Raw genomic sequence first — 24,442 nt, forward strand, 5'->3', positions numbered from 1 at the left:
ATCTGCTGGGCCCACCCACTTGCTAATAAAGCCGATTTGGAGATGAGTCAGTAAGAATTTCCTGGCTGAGGATTTTACTTCTTATGCAGAGACTACACTCTTGAGAACCAGGGCAAACCCTTCTAGCTACGTATGTATTGAACCGACCACATCCAGGCCATGAACAATGCTTTGTATTGCTCTAAGTACAATAGAAGGAGGACATGGTGGATAGGAGGACAGACGTGGGGAACTAACCTACATATTACCTCCTTCCAGACACATCTTTAAAGCGGTCGTTAACTAATAATGGTGAATCTATTAGTGACCACATACTTTCTAATATCAAATCATAATAGAAAACTTTACCACAAAGTTAAAGTTAAATCTTTATCCAAGTCACCATTCAAACAACACTCTTGAAAATGTGCTACCTTGTGTGAGCACAGATGACATCAGACCTGGCTGCCAAGGGCACTCGCCACCCGCTGTACAAATGCATTCTCCCTTCCCATTCTGCTTAAAGAACAGCAGCTTGGGGTGCAGAGTCGGGAGCACAGTGCTAAGGAGGCAATGTCCACAGATCCTGCTCGTCAAGATCCAAAGTTCCCTCTGTCCCATCAGCAGCAAAACACTTGAGTTCAAACGATTCGACTTGAAGTTGTAGGCTGAACAGTTATCAGCTGGCAGAGCAGTGAGACCTCCTTGCATAAACACTGGGGGAAGCTACCCAAGGATGAGATCTACCTGCCAGCTCCACCTTCAACCAGACTTCATCTGAGTCCAGGTTCCCTCAAAGAAGTCAGCAGCTGGGAGGAGACTGCTCTGGACTGCAGCCCTGGTTCACAAAGGATGTCCTCTGCATGGAGACCCAGCACATAGACCCCTGCAGCGTGTGGGAGGGGGGCCTACTTGTTTCTCTTCCAGTGCTGTGCGATTGATTCCTGCATGAAGTTCTGGAACGCTGGCTCTTCACGGCTTTCCTCTGTAACTGCAGGACAGAAGGACGCTGTTTTTAAAGCCTTCACTGTGCAATGAATCAGAGCTACACACAGGCACACACACCACACACACACACACACAAAGAAAGAGAAACCACACTTTAAAATAAGTTTTGCTTTTTCAGAACAGGGTTTTGCTGTGGATCCCAAGTTGGCCTGGAACCCATGGTCCTCCTGCCTCAGCCTCTCCAATGTTGAGGTTAGAAGCACGTAGGTGCCTCCACGCCTGGTTGAAAGTACTTTTGAGGGATTACACACTCACATCCTCAGTTACTGAAATGGCTTCCAGAAGCATGCCTTATTACCAAAACGTGTAGCATCAAAGTGGAAAAAAATGTCCCCTTCATAAATAACTGAAAGGAGGTAGACAAGAGAAAGAATGGTAGATTTACCTACAGTCACAGCCACCCAGGAGCTAGGAATAAAACAGGGAACCACCACATTTGATGGTTAAATACTCAAACACTCGGGGGCTGAAGAGGTGGTTCAGCGGTTAAGAGCGCTTGTTGCCCTTGCAGAGGACCCAGGTTTATTCCCAGTGTCTACATGGTGGCTCATTTCCAGGGGATCAGGACCTCTGCGGGGACCAGGCATCCACACAGTGCATACACAGACACAGGCAAGGCACTCGCACACAGAAAGGAAAAACACATCTTTGAAACCCGACATCAATGACTCAGGTGTAGCTCCGGGGCAATGCTTTCGGACGGTGAGAAGTCCTGGGGTAGAGCCTTAACCAATCAACCAAATGCCAGTAATAGAAGGAAACAGCAGCATCTGCCATCTGAGTCAGAACGTCCAGAGCAGTGACAAGACGTGAAGGCCTGGTACTGGCGTTTTGGCATGGAAAGCCCCGCCCACTGTGTGGGCCACTGACTGGACGGGGTCGTGAACTGTACTGTGGAGAAGTCAAGCTGAGCACACGCAGACAAGTGAGGGTGTGTACGCTCACTCCCTCTGCTCTGACTGGATGTGGCCCGACTTCTGCACAGCAATGGAAGCTGGAATGAGTGGAAACAAACTCTTTCTCCCCGCACTGCTTTTGGTCCGGCCACAGCAACAGAGCGAAGTTAGAACACTCAGCAAGGTCGGACAGAGCTCTTCACATGGAGCCTTTGCCTGCACTGTATGCTCTACCATCTTCCCTCCCCTGTCCCCAGCCATATGCTCAGGGTCTCCTCTCAACAGTGACAATCTCCTGAACAGACGGGACAGCTGCTGTGTCCACTGGCTGCCACTCACCTCGGTGATCAATGTCGTCAGTGTCACTGTCGGCTTCCTCATCCTCCTCATCCAAGGTTCCTCGAGTCAGGATCAAGTCAGAAGGGTCCAGCACAGGAGATGCACCGTCTAGGGTTAAAACACTGGTCAGTACACTGAGTCTTCTGAGCTGATGGGCTAGTACGCTGATTAGATGGCAGCAGGAGAACGCACTTGACCAACAGGCATGTGTTAAGTTTGTCTCCTGATGTAACTCCATTTGTCGTTCCTAACAGGGTTTATTTAGTTCACAAAGTGATTTCATGAGCTCCCCTGTTTCTGAGGAAAGTGTGAGAAGCATGTCTCTGAAATCCCAGCACACACCAGAAGCTATGCCTCTTCCAAAGAAAGGTGAAACAGAAGACAAATGGGCAATGAAACTTCTCGGTGGAAAACAGGTTCAAGGGAGGCCTGAAAAAGAGTACAGGGTGAAATGCCAGGATACAGCAGCCAGCCCACCTTCAAGCAGTGGAGGGAGGGTAACGTTCCCTACTCAGTGAATAGGGACTAATCCCCAAGAATGAGAAGAAAGTCTAATCAAGAATTCCTGGCACGGGGATCAGTAGAAGTTAATTTCTGTGAGGACCTGAGACTACAGGAGGCTGGGCGCGCTGGCACACACCTTTAGTCCCAACACTTGGGAGGCAGAGGTAGGCAGTGAGTTCAAGGCCAGCCTGGCCTACAGACTGTGTTCCAGGGCTGCCAGAGCTCTGTAGGAAGATCCTGTCTGTCAGGGAGGTGGGTGACCTCAGGGACCTAGGACAAGGATGTGTTCCTACACAAGAATGGTGCCAGGGTGTGCTAACAGTGACTGCTTCCCACTGCAGTCAACAAGAGTCACCCAGCATACTTGGTGCCGCCTCAAGTCACCCACAGAACTCCCCTCCCCTCAACAGCTCATCCCGCAATACAGCAGCAGCAAGTGACGCTGGAGGGCCTCGCTGCACGCACATTGAAGGGAGTGAGATGTGTGCTGAAAATAGCAGAGACATTCAAGTTCCGGGGTACCCAGGCAGGTTCCCCCTTTCCTGACCTCTGACTGACATACGTGAACAGAGGTCATAAATAGAAACTTCATTCTCGTAATAAAGTACCCCAAGAAAAACTGTTCATAAAAACGGTTTCATAAAAGGTAAAAAAAGTATATAACTTACTGCCACAAAATACATAAATAAAATGGAACTTAGATTGTTTGCTTTCCTTTCCTCTTCTTTCTTTTTTTTTTTTTGAGATAGGGTTTCTCTGTGTGGCCCTGCATGTCCTAGAACTCACTTTGTAGGCCAGCTATCCTTGAATTCATAGATCCTCCTGGCTCTGGTTCCTAAGGGCTGGGATTAAAGGTGTGACCACCACAGCATGGCTCTACCAAGCCTTTTATGGGCAGCCCATCATCTTGCCTCTTGAGGAGGCAGGGAATATATATATTTTTTTAATTTATTTGCATTAGTTTTTGTGTACAAGTGTTTTGCCTACATGTATATCTCCACAAGCGAGCCTGCTGCCCATGGAACTGAAAGGAGACTGTTGGACCCTCTGGAACTGCAGTTACAGGTGGTTGTGAGCCTTCGTGTGGGTGCTGGGAATTAAGCCCGGGTTCTCTGCAAGAGCAGCCAGTGCTCTCAGCTGCTGACCCATCTCTCCAGCCCCAGGAGTATATATCTTAATATAAGCACATCCTAGACACTCACAGAGGGTCAAAACTAACAGAATGAAGGAAAGAAAGGAGTAAGGGAGGAAGTGAGGGAGGGATCCAGGAAGGGAGAGAAGTAAAGTAGCAGGATACAAAGACTGAGAGGGAACCACAGCACAAACCCATGACAGTTACAAGAGTAAAACAACATATAGTAAAGATAAAATCCACTCAGTATGTAATGAGAAATATGCAAAACATATACCAGATAGCATTCCAGAAAGACTCAAGACCCACCAAACACGAAAATTCTTCCTGCTCTTGAGGAGGGCGTTGGAGAGCACAGAGATGTCCGCTCTCCCTGGATTAATTTAGGATTGTAACAGTGGAACCTTGACACAAATACCAAAAAGCTTTCCAGGAAGCTGATAAGCTGGTGTGGGGTGCATGTGGGGCAGAGAATGCAAGAACAGCCAGGGAGAGGACACAACACCGGAGAGCAGCCCGAGCAGACACTGAAGCCTTGAATAAGACCAGCGCATAGTTAAACATGTGCAGGTGTGTAAGGAAAGCAATCAGCAGAATACACAGATGGGCCGGGCCAGCCAGGCCGCTGTGGATAAGGGCGCTTGGTCCCTAACCTGATGAGCTAGGTCTGCTCTGAAGGGAATGGCTACACCTCACGGCCATGTAGTAGACAGTACTGTGCCCGTGTTAGTCTCACGCTGCACTGGAGTTTTATAAAGTTACATCACTATTTTTAGAAAGAATATTCAGATTCAAAATAAAAGAACACTGTGTCTGCATGAGATTTAAGTAATTTAGGAAAAAGTAATGTATACTACGTGATGGTAAAGTCGCATGCAGCAGGAAGAGGCAGAAAAACAAAGCGTAGATGTTCACATTCTGGGACTCTCAAAAACGAAAGCTGTTCTTTGCACTAAAGACATAATTTTCCTGTGTATCTAAAACTCAGATAATGCATTGTTAAAAAAAAAAAAAAAAAAAAAAAGCCAGACTCCCTCGACAAAGTGAAGTACAAAACCTTTCAAAGGAGACGGGCAGCAGTGGGGCATGAACCATCCTCCGGTATTCTCTGTTCCAGGTCATGTACATACTCACGTTACAGACACGTTATGCAAGAGCACTTCTAATACCTGTGCTGGCCCCTGGGTCCAGGGCTATGGAGCCCATGTCCTTCCGAAGACGCTCTAGTTGCTCCTTCTGCTCATTACTCTGGGCACTGGCCTATAGTGGGGTGGGGGAGAAGGGGGATATGTCCTCAAGTTAAACAAGAGATCCTAGGCTGATGAAATGGCTCAGTGGGTGGATGTGCTTGCGGCCTGATGACCTAAATACAATCTGTGGACTCCACATGACAGGAGAGAACTGACTTTCCCACCCCCACACAAATACATTTGTAGTCTTTTTTTTAAGGTAGGGTCTCTCTCAGGCAGTATAGGCTACCCTCAAACTCACTGTGTAACCACGAATGACCCTAGACTTAACAGGAGTCACCACCACGCTTAGTGGTGCTAAAGAACAAACCCAAGGTTCTGTGCATGCTAAGCAAACAGTCAGTCCCCAGTCCCAAGAAACCAGCCTTTTAGAAGGAGATGGGAAATGACAAAACACTAGAGGCTGGTGAAGGACGACGGACATGGAGATGAAGCAGTGGGGCATATGGCCCAGGTGACAGCAGATTTTCTGTTGAATGGTGAATGAAACCATTCAGAACTTATACCCCAACCATGACTCTCAAGTGGAGGGCGAGAAGGTTCCGTGCCAAAGACCCAGTGCAGGCGCTGACCAGCCTCATCTGAACACTTTGGGTAAGAGTTGTGAGACTGCTCTGTTCTTCAAAATCCCATAACTACCCTTTAAACTGACCTCAGAGAGTGAGGGAGGTAGGGCATAAAAAGGTCTTGGTATATGTATTTCAGCAAAATTTTGAATTTTAAAGATTTAGATACAAAGCCCGTGTGGTAGCCCGTGCCTGTAATCCCAGCACCCGGAAGGATGAGGCAAAAAGAAAAAACAAACACCTCAATACAAAGGGAGTGGGGTGGGGCTGCCCAGAGGCCTGTCTGCGCACAGGCAGCAGTTGCCCACTTAAATGAGGGTGCTTGAGATGCAACGTGGTATCACATGGCTGCAGTCCCTCCTACTCAGATGGTTCTGTGAGGAGAGCTCTGGAGCACCAGAGACCGCAACTTAAAACCAAACAGGGATAAGCACATAGTTCAGTGTGTAGAGCAGTACCAAAATAAAACAAAACAAAATTACACGAATTTAAAAGAAATACTGAAATTCCATTCGTCAATTATATCTCTGTAAAGCTTGAAAAAAATTAAAAGCACATGAAGGTAAATTTAAAATTTACATTGAAAGCCTAAACAAAGCATCCATTCCATGGCTAAGATGGGTGTTTGGGGAATTAGGGTTAATTAGGTCTAGGGGTTCTCCCCTTGGTTTTCTCATGCAGTCCAGGCTGACCTCAAACTTACCATGTAACCGAAGCTGGCCTAAACTTCCTTCCATCCCTACTATCAAGTGCCAATTACACCTCAGGCCAGCACGCTAGCTGGCTGGTCCCCAACTTCTCCAATCAAAACTCCCCATCAGTCTCTGGTGACTGGCTAGGCCCACAGGCCTGCGCCATGAGTGGGTTGAGGCAGACCTTCTGAGAGCTCTAAAACACACAATCTCACTCTTACCAGTGATTTCTTCAGACGCTCATATTCAGGACGATATTCCCTGGAAAGAGAAATGTCTTCTAAGTTCCTCTCCTGAAAAATTCACACTACCCATCCTGAACTCGTCTTAAAAGGGACACCAAAAGACCTGACCTCCCTGAAGTGCCTGGCACACCATCCTCATGGCCGATCGTACCCTAGTGGGAGTCAACAACCCTGGTGTGTTGGGTACTTGTAAGTATCTGTTCCTCCTCATCTACCTAAGGCATCTAGAATTGTATCTGATTGGCTGTAATAAAGAGCTGGTAGCCAATAGCTGGGCAGAGAAAGAGGGTGCACCCCGACTGACTGAGGGCTATGAGGAAGCAGGTGTGAAGGTGGGCTGTGGCCCAGGAAGCCACTGTATAAGAAGGGAAGGGCCTGAGCGACTACAGAACAGACTCCATCCTGAGCCTTGGAAACATCCACAAAACCCTGGATGGTTAACCAGCGGGAAAATAATGTTGCCTGGCAACCACATGTGGTGCTTCTGAGCAAGCTATGAAGCCAAAGCAGCATGCTACCAAGCAGCCTATGAGGCCACATTCCCAGGGTTACAGATGCCTACACTCTCTACTTTCCTTTAGGGGTGATCCCACTGACAACCGACAATGATGGCAGTTGTAGCTGGCATTTATGAAGTGTCTCTATGTGTCAGCAACTATTAAGACTTTGCACATAGTTCCTCAAATAATAGAGCTGTGTAGGTGTCAGACCCACACCTGTTTCTGCAGGGACATAACCATGACACAGTTTCTGGACGATCTATGGGCCTTCTATCCTACAATGACAGAACTGAGACGCTGCCCGAAAAACTGGTAACATCTACCAAGTGGATCTTTACAGGAGAGGCTGGATAGCCCTCGCCTCGCAGCCTCTCAGTCCACTCAACACTTCAGACTTCTATCCTTCTAAAGAAGGGAACGGGAACATGTCACTCCTGAGTGTGGTCTGCTAGCATACGTAAGGCAAATATACTTTACTCAGAGCAAGTAAATGCTGAGAAGACCACTGCCAGACAAGAAGTTGGAGAATGAAGAGTGTGTCCACGGCCCCTTCACCAGATGAGAGGAGCAGGCGCCGTGGCCCCTCCCCCACCTCACCTTTCGTACTCCTCTGCAGCACTGGTGACCTGAGCACAGAGTTCATCGAAGCCGGTGCCCACCACAGCAGAGACACCCACCACCTGCCAAGAAGCAGCGTGTATTAAAATTCTGAGCATTGTGCTTCTAGAACTTTGTCATTAAAAGTCATAAAACACATCTGGATACTTAAAGATATCTATGGCAAAAAGCAAAGCCCAAACTGAACAAAGCGGCCTACGTAGCCAGGAACTGATGAAAATATGTGAATGAGAAAAATGACAATCTAAAAGAAAACTGCAAGCTGAGTAGCAGTGGCATGGCCTGTGGTGGCAGAGGCAGGCTTGAGTTGCCAGTTCTGCTTACACAAACCTTGCTCCTCCCTCCGGGGGAATCTTAGGCTACATCCTCCAAAAAACTCATCCTCATCTCTCCCCTCACCATCAGCAGACCCACAGGCCACACCACCCGTCACTTCTCCACGGACACTCTTAAACTGCATCACAGACTCTGACGAGAGGGCTTTTGGTGACCCTGTGAAGCTCCACACGTTTTGTCTTTTTCTAAAATGTTGGGGACCAAGCCTGATCTTTGTTAATTTGCTAGAGAAGTGCATCCCAGCCATGACTCAATAGAGTACAGGGGTCACTTTACAGGATGTAAAGCGATCATTTCGCCACTGGTGCAAAGCCAGATAAGGCTATGGTAAGATGTCATCCGCAGCCACTGTCACTATGAGGAGGTAAACTTTACCCTGAGTGAGCTGTAGAACTCATCTAACACCAGGCTCATGGAACGAGTCAGGTTACTGACGTAGGTCGTCTCTTGGTTCAAGGCATCCTGGAAAGCCTCAAAATCCTGCATCCACTCGACTGCAAAGCTGTGGTCAATGATGTCCGTCTGTGCCAGAGAGAAGGCAGTCATCAGCAGCCTGAATGAAGACCATGAACTAAACCATGGCAAAAGCATGTCTTCAAGTAAGCGGAATCAGGCAAAGAACTCATCATCTACAGGTTCTCCTTCTCTGGCCCTGTTTCCAGCTCCACTGCATCCAACCATAAAGATGTCTATCTTCCTCCGAGCAGATTTCCATCAGACTGCTTGTTCCTCTACTCAACAGAACCCCCGAGGTGGAGGGATGACTGCACACTAGGGTTCAGGAGTCACTCTGTCTACCCCACAATCACTCTGGGAGATTTAGAGGCAGTACTAAATGCCCACTCCACTTCCCTAATGTGCCTGTCTTTCTGTAGGAAAATCCAACATGCTCACAGCGCCTGAAGTCACTCTTGCCCTTACTAACCAAACCCTCTAATGTCAGCCAAGGCTGTTAAAGGCACACAGAAATCCCCACAGATGGAGCCACTCACTTTGTTCATGACCACAATGAAAGGCAGCTTGGTTTTGTACAAGATGCTGAAAAAAACAAACAAACAAACAAACATGGAACCAGCATTAGTAAAAGTGCTTTGAGCCAGGCATAATGTCACAGGCTTGCACTTCCAGCACTCAGAAGGCAGAGGCAGGAAGTTCATGAGATCAAGGTCAGTGTGGGCATACAGTGAGTACTTGTTCCTAGAAATAACTAAGTGGTACTTAAGCTTATGGGACTACGTAAAAAGAACAGGAAAACCTTCAGATGGAATTCAGTCTCTCCCAAAGGGAAATGACCCCCAACATCCAGCCAGAAACTGGTCCTCCAAGCCCATAGTAGGTGTTCATATTGATCCTTTTTTAATGCTTTATTAAACAATTCTCTTTTTTTCTATCCAAATGGAGGGGATGAGCATTTATGGAGTACTCATTATAGGATGGTTACTCTGGTAGCCACTTTTATATGTATATATAATATCTCCTTTAATCCATACAAACACCATGTAAATATATAAAATTTACATTTAAATCATTTTGCAGTCTACACTAGCATAGAACTTAATAGTATGCAGTCCTTGAATTTATAGCAATTCTCCTGCCCCAGTCCCCAAAAGTACTGTCCTACAGGTTGAAAATTTCCCACATTTACTGAGATAGATGGACAAGAGAAAATCATATATAAAGTATGCACCTGAATTGCTTTTAAGTTGATCTTCCCTTACCCTTTATTGATTTAGTGTCTGCAGTCCTGATGCTGACCCAGGCCTTGAACATGCGAGGAACACCCTCTACCTGCTGAGCTAGAGTCGCAGTCCTTTGACATTGGACTATAAAATGACTATAAAACTATAAACTATAGTTTATAAAACTATAAACTATAAAATGACTACTCAGGATAATCAAGTAGCTGTCTTTTACTCATTAATATGACTGTGGAACAATGCTATCTTTCATGAAATTTCTATGTGGATCAGGACTTCTTGTATCCAATATAATGTTTATTCCAGACCTGTCACACTGGGGATGACCCTTACATCCCCCAAATTAACTTCTGTCAGTTTCCATAGCACTCTCCTTCGCCGTCACTCTGAATGCAGTGACCCACGAAGTAACTTTGCTCTCCCAGTGCAGCATCTGGGATGAAACAGTGCCTGTCTGGACGCTGATCTTCCGGCTAGTGCTGTTCCCGGTGTTCGGGCAGGTCTGCCCCACAGTCCATACCGCCTTGAACTTGCCCCTTCGTCTGACTTGATTACGAGCGCGGCACCACACCTGGCTTGGATAACACTTCTTATTGCTACTGCTCTTCATGGTGCACTTTTTTGCTGCTTATACAAAACCCAAGCACCGTGCACACCAGAGACTCTATTCTGTGCAGACTTGGATCTCACCAGCTGGGAGTAACCCCCACCTCCTTCTCTGACAGGCAGAGAGAGAGAATGCCATAGACCACGTCTCCCTTTATTAGCCTTCCCCTACCTCATGCCAATCAACTGAGTGGGAAATGCCAATGACCACACCCAGGGCGCTCTGACCAGGACTCCAATCCAAAGGGCATACAGTCAGAGAGTAAAGCTGGAGCAGTGGCTCAGCAGTGAAGAGCACTTAGACTTCTACAGGGAACCCAGGGGCTGCACATATGTCGGGGCTCACACCCACCTGTAGCTCCAGTTCAAAGAGATCTGACTCTTCTAACCTCCACAAGCTCCTGCACACAACTGGTAAACATACACTCACACAGGCTCACATGCACACAAATAAATAATAAATGTCTTTTTAAAGGGGGTTGGGAGGTGGGCTGGAGAGATGGCTCAGTGGTATACAGCACTTCCAGAGGTCCCGAGTTCAATTCCCAGCAACCACATGGTGGCTCACGACCATCTGTAATGGGATTCAATGACCTCGTCTGGTGTGAATGAAGACTTTGAAAGTATACGCATATATATAAATAAACAAATCTTTAAAAACAAACAAACAAGGAGCCAGGCAGCGTGGCGCACACCTTTTACCCCAGGGCTCAGGAGACAGAGATAGTGGTATCTCTGTGAGTACTCTGTGAGTACAGTCTACAAAGGGAATTCCAGAACAGCTGGAGCTACAAAGAAAAACTCAAAAAAACAAACTAAATAAAGTAATAAATAAGTCGGAGAAGGAGGCCGCGCCTGACAGCACACCTTCCAGTCATCAGTTACCTGCATGCATAAAGCATATTGGACATGAAGGTCACTGGGTTAGTGCTCCGAGACGTGTCCATGACATAGATGACCACTGTTGGAAAGGAGGATGCCTAGAGCAACACAATAAGTGCAGGCTTGATCAGAGGACTCATTACTTGCTCCCTTACTCTTGTCATCCCTTTCTTGGCAAGAGAGAACCACTGTTGACAGGGTGTGCAGAGCCCCCCTCTCTCCCTCTCATATTCAGCCCCAGGCATGAACAGAGGCTGAGACACTACCCCACTAGATGCCCTCGTGAACAAGATCCACATCTCACCAGGGCCTCAGTGATGATTGTCCCCGAAGCTGACCAGGTAAATACTTCAATCTGTCCGGGTGTGTCAATCAAGACATATCTGAAGCAAGGAGATCATTAAAGGAATGTTAGACTTTGGCAATTCTGAAGATACTGCATCACAGAGAATGCTAAATGTCTGCTGATCCAAGACTGCAGTGACCTCTGCACATTGCCAAACACTCCCACCGTGCCCTAAAGCTGCGTATGCTATCGAGAAGAAATGGCACAGTGCAAGCTGTGGTAAACAGTCAGAAAGGAAACTGACAATTAAAGAAACACCACACTACCAACAAGACATTAGCAAAACCAGAAAGCAACTCTCTGATCTCTTAGGGACGAGGATGAGGAATGGAGGGAAGCAGCGGGAGAAATGGAGTGGGGGAGGGGGAAATACTGCCTGTAGAGTATCTCTAAACTGACAATGTTCTAAAATCGACTGCAGATATAGTTATAGAGCCCTGTGCACAATTCTGTGCATGGACTAGAAACCACTGATTTTTACAATGGGAAGACATGTAAACTGCATCTTAATAAAAATACGTTTTGAAACAGGCACACTTGGGGACATGGACGTACGTCAGTATGGAAGACAGGCTGTGCATGGCTCAGGATGTTGGATACCCTGCGTCCAACCCCATGAGAATAAACTGATAAGAAAGGTAGCACATGAGTACAGGACAGGCACCAGGAAAACAGAGGGGAAGTTAAGGGGCGCCTGGGTGAGTGGGGAGCAGTGTGAGATGAAGTAACATGAAGTAATGAAGTCCATGCAGCAGTATGTAAACATAACACATTTTAAAAGGAAGTTTAAAAAAAAACAATACAAAAAACAAAAAACAAACCCTGTTTTGTTACTGTTCTAAGGAAAACAAAAATCTACCTCAATTATCCCATCTTTGCAATAATGCTTTATGAACAGAAAATGCCAATCACGGAATAACAGGAATCGTTACCGGGACTGAGAGTGACAGTTTCATGGTTCAAATAGTATGTATTCCTTTTAAATAACTCGCTGTTACATGTACTTGGTGTACATGAGTAAGCACAGAGCCACAGCAAGCATGTGAAGCCAGAGGCCAACTTATAGGAGTTCTCTGCTTCTACCACATGGGTCCCAGGAGTCACACTTGGGTCATCGGGCTTGGTGGCAAGTGCCTTTACCTACTGAGCCATCTCTCTGGCCCATGATTTGAATTTTTTATAATGAGCATATCTCCTTTTTCTCCCTTAGAAAAAGTAAACATTAAAAGTTTAGTAAGAGTTAATAGTGAGAAATGACAGTAGGATTAAATACACACACACACACAGATATAATATTCATGTCTTCCCCATTATGGCAAACTGCACTTCCTCAAACAGTCTTCCTCTGAAAGTTTCTCCAGGTCATGTAAAAAGGACCGTGGGTGATGGAGGGTCACAGTAACCGGGGGCAGTCCTCTGCATTTTACACCTTCTCAGCGATTTTCTTTCCACCTTTCTTTGTTTTAATTTCTAATGACTTTGTCTCAGTTAACAGCGTCAGGGTTCAAAGGTCTCGCAATCCTCTCAAAAGTCTAGAATGTATTGATGACAGGCAATAAGTCAGTAGTCAACTGAAGCCACCTACCTGAATGTGTTCTGGGCCTTCTCAATAAATTTCATCACCTAGAAGAAAAAGACATCACTTAAACCAGGATCTACATATATCCTGTATATATATCTCCTTTAATCCAGACAAACACCATGTAATATATATAATTTAAAACACAACACGGGAGACCCCACCAGGGTGGCCTGGATTATAGGACCCGTCACAGAGCACAACCTGAGACACCAAGTAATGGACTCCTTGATGCAAGGAAGCAGAGCCACAGCAGCAACTGCGACCTGGAGAGCCCAGAGCCCAGGTCTTAAAGCGGGGTGGGTCCCTTGCACACGTGCCACGTCTGTCTGTTTTAAAGAGATCAGGCTCTGTAGGCCAGGTAAAACCCGTCCCACCTGGTTTTGGTCAACGTTAATGTCTTAAGTGGCAGAATCAGATTACAATGATTATAACCCCCTCCCATGGAAGTAAGTGTGATGGTTTGTAGATGCTTGGCCCGAGGAGTGGCTCTGTTTGGAGGTGAGGCCTCTTGGAGTAGGTGTGTCACTGTGGGTGTGGGCAATGAGACCCTCCTCCCAGCTGCCTGGAAGTCAGTATTCTGCTAGCAGCCTTCAGTGAAGATGTAGAACTCAGCTCCTCCTGCACCATGCCTGCCTGGATGCTGCCATGCTCCTGCCTTGATGATAATGGACTGAACCTCTGAACCTATAAACCAGCCCCACTTAAATGTTGTCCTTATAAGAGTTGCCTTGGTCATGGTGTCTGTTCACAGCAGTAAAACCCCAACTAAGACAGTAAGTGGTGGAGGAAACCGAAAGGGTGACAAATACTTGTCAAGAGAAAAGGCACGAGTATGTCCCCATTCCTTGCTGTAGCTGATCACCGTGCCCTATCCTCAATTCCTGGCCAGGGTAACACCATAAGCTGATAAAGGGCCAGAGAAAGAACCCAGGTCTTTTGGATTTTTGTCTTCTCACAGGCATAAAATGTGAAGTGTCCGAGCCATTCATAGGCTATTTCCTGGCCTACACAAACACCTGCTTATTTTTGGTATCTCGTCATCTTTGCTGTTCTTCTACCAATGTGATCAAGCTACGGCATGTGAAGAGTCAGAATTTCACAGCGTCAGGTCTGTGAACGTAAGTGATGTCATACCTGATCAAACCTGGTAGCGAAGAGGTTGAGGGAGGTCACTATGCCGCCGTTTGGCCCAAGTCCATATCTGAACGTTCGGTTACGGATTAAATTGCACGTATGAGATTATACAGTTAGTACTTGGTTGTCATCCATCCAACGCATTATGGTATTGACGTCCAATTAACGAACGGGTGCTGGCAACCCAGGCTTTGATGACCACCCAACCCCAGTGTTTATTAGCAAGGCTCTCATTGCTGATCTCTCGTTTTAGGACTGGCCACACAAGGTAAGGACAATAGTGTGACTAAAAGTTAACGACTACACACGTCAAACAGTGACAGACTGCTGGCATCACCAGTTAAAATCATCTGTGTAGCCAGGTGTGGAAGCTCAATACCTTTAACCCCAGCACTCAGGAAGCAGAGGTGGGAAGATCTCTTGAGTTCAGGCCAGCCAGGGCTGCATGTAACACTCTTTATCCTGATTCTCACTAGGCAAGCAACCCTCCTAAGGTTACTTAAAGAGAGTTGGCTGTCATGCTGAAATTAACCCATAAGAATATAACTCAATGGGCTGGAGAGATGGCTCAGTGGTTAAGAGCAGTGATTGCTCTTTCAGAGGTCCTGAGTTCAAATCCCAGCAACCACATGGTGGCTCACAACCATCTGTAACAGGATCTGATGCCCTCTTCTGGTGTGTCTGAAGACAGCTACAGTGTACTTATTGCACTTGTAATAAATAAATCTTAAAAAAAAAGTTTTCTGGTCTAAATTCCTGTGAGTAACTTTTTAACCGATGACTGTATGACCCAAGGCAATATCACTTCCCCAGGCCCAGGCAGTCAACAGCTGGCCATGCATCTTCTCGGCTATCCGAGTTATGTTAAGAAAATGGAAGTATTATTGAAATCTCTGATCTCTCCTACACTCATCTTGTTCATCTTATGTCCTCTTAATATGATTACTGAAAATGAAGTGAGTTTGCTTGTATTGTCCCAATCTGACAGGTAAAACCTCTCCCCCAAAGCAATGAAAGGCAGCAGTTCACCATGACTGCTGACGAGAAAAAGGATACTGCTTCATGACTTCTTTGTACTTCACTGTGTCTCGAATATCTGAGGGGAAAGAGAGAGAATGGTTGCCTTTATTTTTTGAAGCATGACCTCATTTGTTGGGACTGACTTTGAACCTCCCAAGTAACCCAAGCTGTTCTCCTACCTCAGCCTTCCGAGTCTGAGGCTATACAGAAGTGTCACCATATCTTACCAGCATTTGCTTATACCCTCCTCTACACTTTCTTCCTGACTAGGGATAACTGCCAAGTATCCTATGAAGGATGTTAGACTCCTGGGCCTGGTGGCACACACCTTTAATCCTTGGGCTCGGGAGACAGAGGCAGATGGACCTCTGAGTTCAATACTGGCCTAATCTAGAGTAATTCCAGGACAGCCAAGACTACACAGAGAGACCCTGTCTCAAACAAACAAATAAACAAACAAAAGGTCAGAAGCTCTTAGTTATGATAGACTAAAATAAGATTACAAGTTTTAGACAATTTCAATGGTAGTGGGCACATGCACAGGAAAACCAATGAACAAATAAAAACAAGAAAAGAAAACTTACTAGCCGCTGCATGGTAATGAAGGCAATTCGTAGACATAGGAACAATAAAACTGTCTATTCAGATCTACCACCTCCTATCTGCCAGGGCTAGAGAGATGCTCAAAGATTAAGAGCACTTGAAGTTCTTACAGAGGACCCAGATTTAGTTCCCGGCACCCACATGGCAGCTCATAACTATCTGTAGATCCAGTTCCAGGGGTTCTGCATCCCTCTTCTGGCCTCTGCAGGAACCAGATACACCCATACATATAAAATGAAAGTAAATAAAAACAAACCTACCCCCTAGACACTAGATGAACAATATTACATTTTTATCCTTTAGTTTAAATAGAAAACTTGTTGCCCAATCTTTCCAAAATGATCAATGATTTTTGTTGTTGTTGTTGTTCTTGTTTGTTTATCAACACAGGGTTTCTCTGTATAGCCCAGGCTGTCTTAGAACTCTCTCTATAGAAAAAGCCGGCTTGTAACTCAGAGATCTGCATGTGGCTTCCTCCTGAGTGCTGGGATTAAAGGCGTGAGCCACTACTGCCTGGCCTAATCTATGATTCTTTTTTTTTTTTTTTTTTTTTTTTTGGTTCTTTTTTTCGGAGCTGGGGACCGACTAATCTATGATTCTTAAACAAGATTTCCACCTCCTAATTTGTATATGGGGTATAAGAAGCTTAATAGGATTAGCAAGAGACCTGGGAATCAGGCTCTGGACCCCCAAGAGCCCTGTCAGTGGATTACAGGCACTTTCATAATAAATCTACCCCTCACCCCCACTTTTTCTTTTCCAAACAAGGTTTAGCTATGTAAGTTGGACTGACTCAACTCTCAATATTCTGCCTCAGGCTTCCTTGGATCACACCAATACTAAATCTTTCTGATAGTCTCAAGCAGAACACTCTCCTCAAAACAACGCATATTTTTTTTTTTCTTTTTTTCGGAGCTGGGGACCGAACCCAGGGCCTTGCTAGGGCCTTGCTCTTGCTAGGCAAGCGCTCTACCACTGAGCTAAATCCCCAACCCCAACAACGCATATTTTTACACACACACACACACACACACACACACCCATAACTTTGGAAATGGAAGGAACCTTTCTACAGATCAGAGTGAATTATAGCAGAACTCATAAACTCTGACAAAAGAAACTAAACGATTCATGTGTCAGGTGGCACTGAGGACAAAGAGAGGGGGTAAATGAGAATGATACATAAGAGAGAGATAAATCTGAATAAGCAAGAAGCATGTTCTGGAACTCAGGCAAATCCACAGAAAAGCAGATAGTTAGTTAAAGAAGGCACTCACCAATATTGGCGGGAAAAGGGACTTCATGCACAGCCGGGTCCAGATTGATTACATATGGTGGACAGCCTTTGTTGTGCAGGTGTCCTGTGAGCCTCTGCAAAAACGGCGGCAGGGTCGAAGTTTGATGACCAAAGGACAGGAAAGGGCCCAGAGAATTCCCATTCCTTTCTGACTATTCTTATAACAATCTCCTTCTTCCCTCAACACTAAACTCTCAGTTTAAAAGCCATCTAGTTCCAGTACCTGATCTCTACCCTCCATCACGTCTTCGCTAACTTTGACCCTCTTTTCCTTCTCTGTCTCCTCTACTAAGACATTCACTCCGTGAAAGCAAGAACCATGTCGATATCATTGCCGCTGTATACTCAAGAGCTTAGAACATGATAGGTCAAACGAAGTGATTCTTTCACGACTCTTCACGCAAAACCAGTGATGCTGGCATTACCTCCCCCTGCCTGGGTCTTCGGAGAGCTGCCAATTCTCAGCAAGACTATTTCAGCTGTACCAAGCATACACTAAGGCTACGCAGGAGACTGCCTCAAGTGACCCAGGCTAGGGTTCGAGGCTTCGGGAAGGACCTGGAGTCAGAGGCCAGCCCCCAGAAAACCACGCGCCCAGACCCTCCAATTCCCCAGACAACTTCCTCTCGGGCCTGAGGCGCCATTACAGCCTCCACACAGTGCACGTCACCTGTACAAAGGTAGTTTTCCCGGATCCCGCCATTCCCAACACCAACAGACACACGGGGAGCTCCGGAGCCCCGGAAGCCTGGGGCTCGGCAGGAGCCGCGGGCGCCGCCATCTTTCCTCAGCCACGCCCACCACTCACAGATGGGCCTGCGGGCTGCGGACTCGCTGCATTAAGGGCTGTGATTGGTAGAAAAATCCGCCCTCTTGCGTATAGGGCTACGATTGGTCGGACGATCCGGCCTCTCTGAGTTTAGAGCTGCAATTGGCCGGAATAGCCAAACCGCGCTTTGGGCACCAGACTGGCTTCTAAGCATCCGACTTACAGGGACTATAGATGCTGTACTGTAGGTGCCAATAATGGCTTTGGACTAGTGACCAGGAGTATAGGGAACCAGAAAGGGTTGATAAGGGTAAGGTAGGACCCGGGAACGGCAAAGTTCCCAGGGGCGTAATGACGTGGGATCCCAAGCCAGGATCTGTTAAGATCCTAAGGTTAACGGACTAAGGTGGCGTTCCACCCTTTATTTTATTGGCTAAGAAGGAAAAAAAAAACTTTAAGCGTCATTTCGTTCAAGAAAATATTAAGTAAAAATTAACGTAACACTTGAAAGATAGCATGAGGGGTTGGGGATTTAGCTCAGTGGTAGAGCGCTTGCCTAGGAAGCGCAAGGCCCTGGGTTGGGTCCCCAGCTCTGAAAAAAAAAAAAAAGAAAAAAAAAAAAAAAAAAGAAAGATAGCATGAATACTGTATTTTAAATAACAGAGGAAGAAACCTCATCACCAAATGCAAAGGGGAATTAAAGAACCGAAGGGTGTTTGTGGCTCAAGTGTAGCTGAGTAATACCGGAGGTTATGGGTAGAGGAAGGGTGGAAGAATCTCATGAGGAAAGGACCGTATGACAGAGACTGTAACCAAAGTCTTATTTGCTCACCCGTATGGCCATTCGTCCAAGGGAAAAAGAAAAGACTAGATGGTGAACCAAAGGCCCAAGGAACCAGAAGGCTTCTTTTTTTTTTTTTTTTTTTTTTTTTTTTTTTTTTGGTTCTTTTTTTCGGAGTTAGCGCTCTACCACTGAGCTAAATCCCCAGCCCCCAGAAGGCTTCTAAAAAGTCCCCTTTAAGAGTGAGATAAAGGGTTAGGGTTGTAGGTCAAGGGTGGCCCTGGGTTTTGATGACATTCTTGGAGAATGGATAAAACTGTTGAAGAACAAAAAGGTTGTCTATATCTATACATATCTCATTTTATAATGAAGTGTGCAGGCTGTCGAGAGGACTAGTTGGTAAAGTGCTTGCTGCGCAAACGTAAGGGCCAGAGTTCAGACCCCAGCACTCACATGAAAGCCCAGGCATGGTAGATTGTGGCTATAATTCCAGTGCTGAAGAACTAGAGACCGGAGAAACCCAGCAGCTCAGTGGCCAGCTAGCTTAGCCAAAGTAATCAGCTCCAGGATCAGTGAACAACGTCTTCTTTTTCTTTTTTTCTTTTTTTTTCGGAGCTGAGGACCGAACCCAGGGCCTTGCGCTTGCTAGGCAGGCACTCTACCACTGAGCTAAATCCCCAACTCGAACAACATCTTCTTAAAATACCACCAAATGGATAGTGATTGATCTTACCTGACTCAGGCCCTCTCTGGGCAGCACTGTCTGGCTTGTGTTACCTTCTAGCAGTTCAGTTAGTTTAACCGTGATGACATTTAAATTTGGTGTCTTTTTTAGTTACAGTTACGTGTGTGAGCGTGCATGTATGTAGGCCTGCATACCATAGTTTGTGTATACGTTAGAGGACAACTTGTGGAACTCAGGACTCCCCACCATGTGGGCCCCAGGGATCGAACTCAAGTTGGAAAGCTTGGATGTGAACACCTGTAATTATTGACCCATCTCCTGGCTGTGGCATCAGCAATATGGCCAGTTGAAGTTTTGTGTGGGGAGATTCTCTGATGACCTTTAATATCCTCTCAGAAGGAGAAGAAGGAAAGGGAGAGGGAAGAAAAGAAGAAGGGAAGGAGGAAGAAGAGAAGAAAGAGCAAGGTTTGAAATTCCTACTGTCTCAGCAGAAATGACTATCAATCATTTTCCAAGAGCAAGAGAAACCCCACCTGTTACGTTGGAAATAAAAGAAGGCACATGGCTGGTTTGTTTAGTTTTGTTTTAAATAGATTTGGGTAGCAGGAGAAGCTGGAACCTGAGGATCATTTGTTTTAAGGTCTTTTATAGAACACCTGTACTCCCATCGCTCAGAAAGCGAAGCAGTGAGATAGCCAAGTTCAGGGTCAGTCCCCGCAGGTCAGGAGTAATTTGAGGTGAGGGAGATATGTGTGGTACCTGAACCATACCCCACCCTCTGCCTTTTCAGGACTCCTTTTTCTTTTCCTTCAAAGGAAAGTGATCAGAGGACATAATATAGATTATGTTGACCACACTGTTTGATCTTGTAAAAATTCAGTAGAACACTACAACCAGGAGGCCACGTTTTGGATACATGTAGGTTGTTGATATTAATATGAGCTCTCAAGTATGGTTCTGTGTAGGTTAGCTTTGAGTATCAGCTCAATACAAAGAAGAGTCACCTGTGGGGACAGAGTCTCATTTGAGAGATTCCCCAGATCAGATTGGTTTGTGATCATGTCTGTGGGAGGTTGTCTTGAATTTTAGCCAATGTGGGAGGGTGGAGAAGGAGCTAGCAAACAGCACTCCACTGTGATTTCTGCTCCAAGTTCCTGTGGTAGTTTGAATAAGAATATTCCCCCACCTGCCCCCTATCCCTGCACACTCATATATTTAAATCTTTAGTCACTAAGGAATGGAACTCTTTGACAGGATTAGAAGGATTAGGAGGTGTGGTTTTGTGAAGGCAATGTGTCACAGGGGCTTAAGGTTTTCAAGAGCCCAGAGCTGCAGGTCCAGTGTCTGTCTGTCTCTCTCCCCCTCCCTCTCTACCTCTCCCCCTCCGTCCCCCAGCCCTCTCCCAGCCCTCTCCCCCTCCCTCCCCCAGCCCTCTCCCCTCCCTCTCCTCCCCCAGCCCTCTCCCAGCCCTCTCCTCCCCCTCCCCTCCCTCTCCTCCCCCTCCCCTCCCAGTTATTCTCCCTCCCCCAGGTCTCTCCCCTCCCCCTCCCCCTCCCCTCCCAGTTATTCTCCCTCCCCCTCCCTCTCCCCTCCTCCCTCCGCCTTCTCACCTCCCTCCCATCTCTCTGTTGGACGTGGTAGCTCTCAGCTACTGCTCCAATGCCCTGCAAGCTGCCATGATGATAATGGACTAAACCTCTGAAACTGTACACAAGCCCCTAGTTAAACGCTTTCCTTTATTAGAGTCGCCTTGGTCATGGTGTCGCTTCACAGCAGTAGAACAGCTTCCCTCAACAATGGAAGTAAAATAAACCCCTTCCTGCCTACGATGCTTTGGCCACGGTGTTCACCACAACAGACAGCACAGGTGTGCAGATGGGAAATGTAAATGAGTACAGTGTAAAGCCAGAACGGGGTGAAGCCAGAACAGGAGCCACATTGGATAAGTTTCTGTGTCCTAAACCTAGTGTACCCTGCAGAACATGCACTGAACTCATGACCCCATGCCTTACAAATGTTGTCAAGAAATCTCCATCTATATTGTAGTCCCTTGCCCCGTAATGTATGACTCTTCTTCCACCGGATATATATTCTTCTATTCTGCCTTTTGTATGTTTTCTAACAGCCAGTGTTCTCTGTCACACATTACACCTATTTGCTATTAACGTTAACGTTACCCATAAAAGGAACCTCACAAAACTCTCTGCAGAATGTGAGACATCTGTGCAGCCGGTCCTGGGCACCTTCCTAAAATAAAGTTCCTCTTAGTCAGACAGTCTTGGATTTGGTCTTTATCCTAGCACATTCAGATTTAATAACGGTCACTTAAAAACGATTCATAAATAAATGAACTTGAACCTGCACCACAAGACTGGGTTGTGTGGGCATATGCAGAAAATACCCCTCACTTTGGTGTGCCAAGGGAGATGCTCAAGAGGGGAAGAAGTTACAGTGCATGCTGGGAACATTCATCGGAGAAAACCCCTGTCCTCCAAAACCTTTCTAATCTCCCTAAATTATAGACTCGTATGACAAATACGTGCATCCAACTCTCTACTTGTCACCTTTCTCCAAGTAGCAGGCCAGCCTCACTCTTCCCTGTAGGACATTAGTAAAGGGGACATTTTCTCCTTTCTCTGCTACATCAGGGCCCTACAGCAGAAGCATGCACGCAGACGGCAGACAGTTGCTTCCCTGTGTGGTCTTGTGAAGGAGACCCACCTGGTAACCTGGAGCAGCTATCTGAAACCATTAATGAGGCAAGAAATGTGTCTGTTGAGATATTACACACTCTTGTTTCTTAAAACCAGCTCTAGAACACTGTGGTGCACAACCTTGTCTGAACTGAGTGAAGAATAAAAAGTAATGTATTCACACACAGGTTATATGAGCTATAAATTTAATAAGGGCTTCTCCTGATAATTATGAATAAACCCAAACTATCCTGTGTATCTGGGGAAAGCGATTTATGGATCACATCAAGTGTGCCAATTATATCATTGTATCATGTGCATGTTTATGTGTGTATATATATATTTGTGGACAGGAATAAGAAACACCAATCTTACAGTCCAGAGGGATTGAGACTGAATTTTCATTTGACTTTTAGTACTGAGGCCCTGTACCTAGGGCCTTTCCTGTTGCTACACAAACGCTCTACCTTGACTTTGTATCCCTTATTTCTTTTCTTTTCTTTTCTTTTCTTTCTTTCTTTCTTTCTTTTTTCTTTTTTCTTTTTTCTTTTTAGATTGCTTAAAATGTTGCCAAAGTGGCCTTGAACTCACTCTTGAGCTTGTGGTCCTCCTGCTTCAGCCTGGCGGGGTAGCAGCCTAGCTGAGCACAGTGCACATTTTATTTCTGAACAAGGATAAGGAGTTGTATCTTCTTGTACTTCAGAAAATAGCTTTTAAAGTCCATAGCAGCTGGGTGCAGTGGCTCATGTCAGTAATTGAAGCACTCCGAAGGCTGATGCAGGTGGATTTGCCATGCATTTAAGGCCACATGATAGCTACATAATGAATTCCAAGACAGCTTGACAGCTACTAAGTGAGACCCTGCCTCAAAAAGAAAAAGTTTACAAAACAAAAATATCTCTCTCCCACCTCCTTTTTTTTTTTTTTTTCGGAGCTGGGGATCGAACCCAGGGCCTTGCGTTTGCTAGGCAAGTGCTCTACCACTGAGCTAAATCCCCAACCCCTCACCTTCCCCTCCTTTACCCAAACTCTCAGAGGACTCACTAGCAAACTTCTTTCAAGTTGTGATTTCCCATTTAGTGAGCATGCATGCATGGGGTGTGTGTACCCTGGTACTCGTGTGGAGGTGAGAGGACCACTCAGAGGAGTCTGTTCTTCCCTCTACGTTGGGATTAGATCACACTCAGTCCACTGGACTTGGCTGCAAGCATCCTTAGCACCGGAGCCGTTGCACTGGCTATACTTCAGTTATATGCAGTTTGTATTTTAATGACTCGCCTTACTCTGACTTAAGGCCTCTGCACTCGGTGTCTGTCTCTTCCTGGGGCGTTCCCTTCCTTGGTTTGCTTGGTGGGCTTTAATGTTCCAGTGCAGCTTCCTGTTATTAAACTCACTTTTTTGAACACCGCCCCATTTCGTTTCCTCCATGAACGAGGAGGCAGCTCCATTTTAGGTGCTACGGCAGACTGAGGCAGAGAAGTACTTTATTGAACTGGTGTTTATTGAACACTGGTCTATAACAATGATCCCATGGTGTCCAGTGGTCCCCCATGGGAACATGTAAGAATCATGAAAAAATCTCCGTGATTTTTCCAAGCTGGCCCAGCGCCACTGGCCATCCAACAGTATCTCCAGTAGACTAAGACACTCTCAGGGCCTAGTAGTTCTGAGTAGTTCTGGCTAATAAATAAACTACACTGGATTTATTCTTGATTTGGTGCAGGGAGGATGGTTCAGTGTGGCCTCAGGACACCCTGGTTTTGGGGTCAAAGGTCACAAGCATGACTTCTCTCCCTCTTTGCCTTAAGCTGCCTTCTCCCCCTAACTAAGGCTTCTCGATACCACCGTTCCTCCTTCAGCCACTGTTTCCACATCTCTAGCTTCCTCTTTATACACTCCAGCTGGTGGTACTCCTGGATTAGCTTCAATAGGTCCTCCTGCAACTCCTGGTTCTCTCTGCAGACACCAAGGCAAAATTCCGAATTCACTTTCCTGGCTGTGGACTCCAAGACCCTGGCCTTCCGCCTAACCTCTGTGGTGCCCTGGCCTCCTGCCTGCAGCGATTTTAGTTCCTCTATCTGTCTCACGAGGTGCTTCCTTTGCTGCAGGAACCCCAAGTGTGCCTGGCGGTCCTGCCGAGCCATCTCAACTTCCATGTTCTCTATCTCCTTCTCCAACATCTGGATTTTCATCTTCTGGTTATTCTTTAAGGAGGAAATATGCTCCATTGACTGAAACTGCCGCCTCAACTGAACCTGGTGGCTTCTCCCCTGCCAGACCTG

The 24,442-nt window shown here is 46.2% G+C and overlaps 2 protein-coding genes across 2 annotated transcripts in view; both read right to left on the minus strand.

Annotated features, from left to right (window-relative positions):
- Positions 1–355: 355 nt before the first annotated feature.
- Gpn1 (GPN-loop GTPase 1) lies at positions 356–18,030 on the minus strand. The gene is made up of 14 exons (NM_001127572.1): positions 17,903–18,030; positions 17,213–17,306; positions 15,369–15,408; positions 14,313–14,379; positions 13,182–13,219; positions 11,555–11,633; positions 11,254–11,348; positions 9,058–9,103; positions 8,441–8,587; positions 7,709–7,791; positions 6,588–6,627; positions 5,028–5,118; positions 2,223–2,330; positions 356–970 (listed from the first exon to the last, which is right to left on the minus strand). Exons 1-14 carry the CDS (start codon positions 18,011–18,013, stop codon positions 888–890), a joined length of 1,122 nt encoding a protein of 373 aa, NP_001121044.1. The 5' UTR covers positions 18,014–18,030; the 3' UTR covers positions 356–887.
- Positions 18,031–23,849: 5,819 nt separating this feature from the next.
- Ccdc121 (coiled-coil domain containing 121) overlaps positions 23,850–24,442 on the minus strand; it is a 2,607-nt gene continuing 2,014 nt past the window's right edge. Inside the window, exon 2 of the mRNA NM_001401944.1 lies at positions 23,850–24,442. This exon is cut by the window's right edge and continues 385 nt beyond it. Within this exon, the coding sequence (NP_001388873.1) occupies positions 23,927–24,442 (516 nt within the window). The 3' untranslated portion in view covers positions 23,850–23,926.

The sequence above is a fragment of the Rattus norvegicus genome, chromosome 6 (genome assembly GCF_036323735.1).
Source record: "Rattus norvegicus strain BN/NHsdMcwi chromosome 6, GRCr8, whole genome shotgun sequence".
In the NCBI taxonomy this organism is placed as follows: domain Eukaryota; kingdom Metazoa; phylum Chordata; class Mammalia; order Rodentia; family Muridae; genus Rattus; species Rattus norvegicus.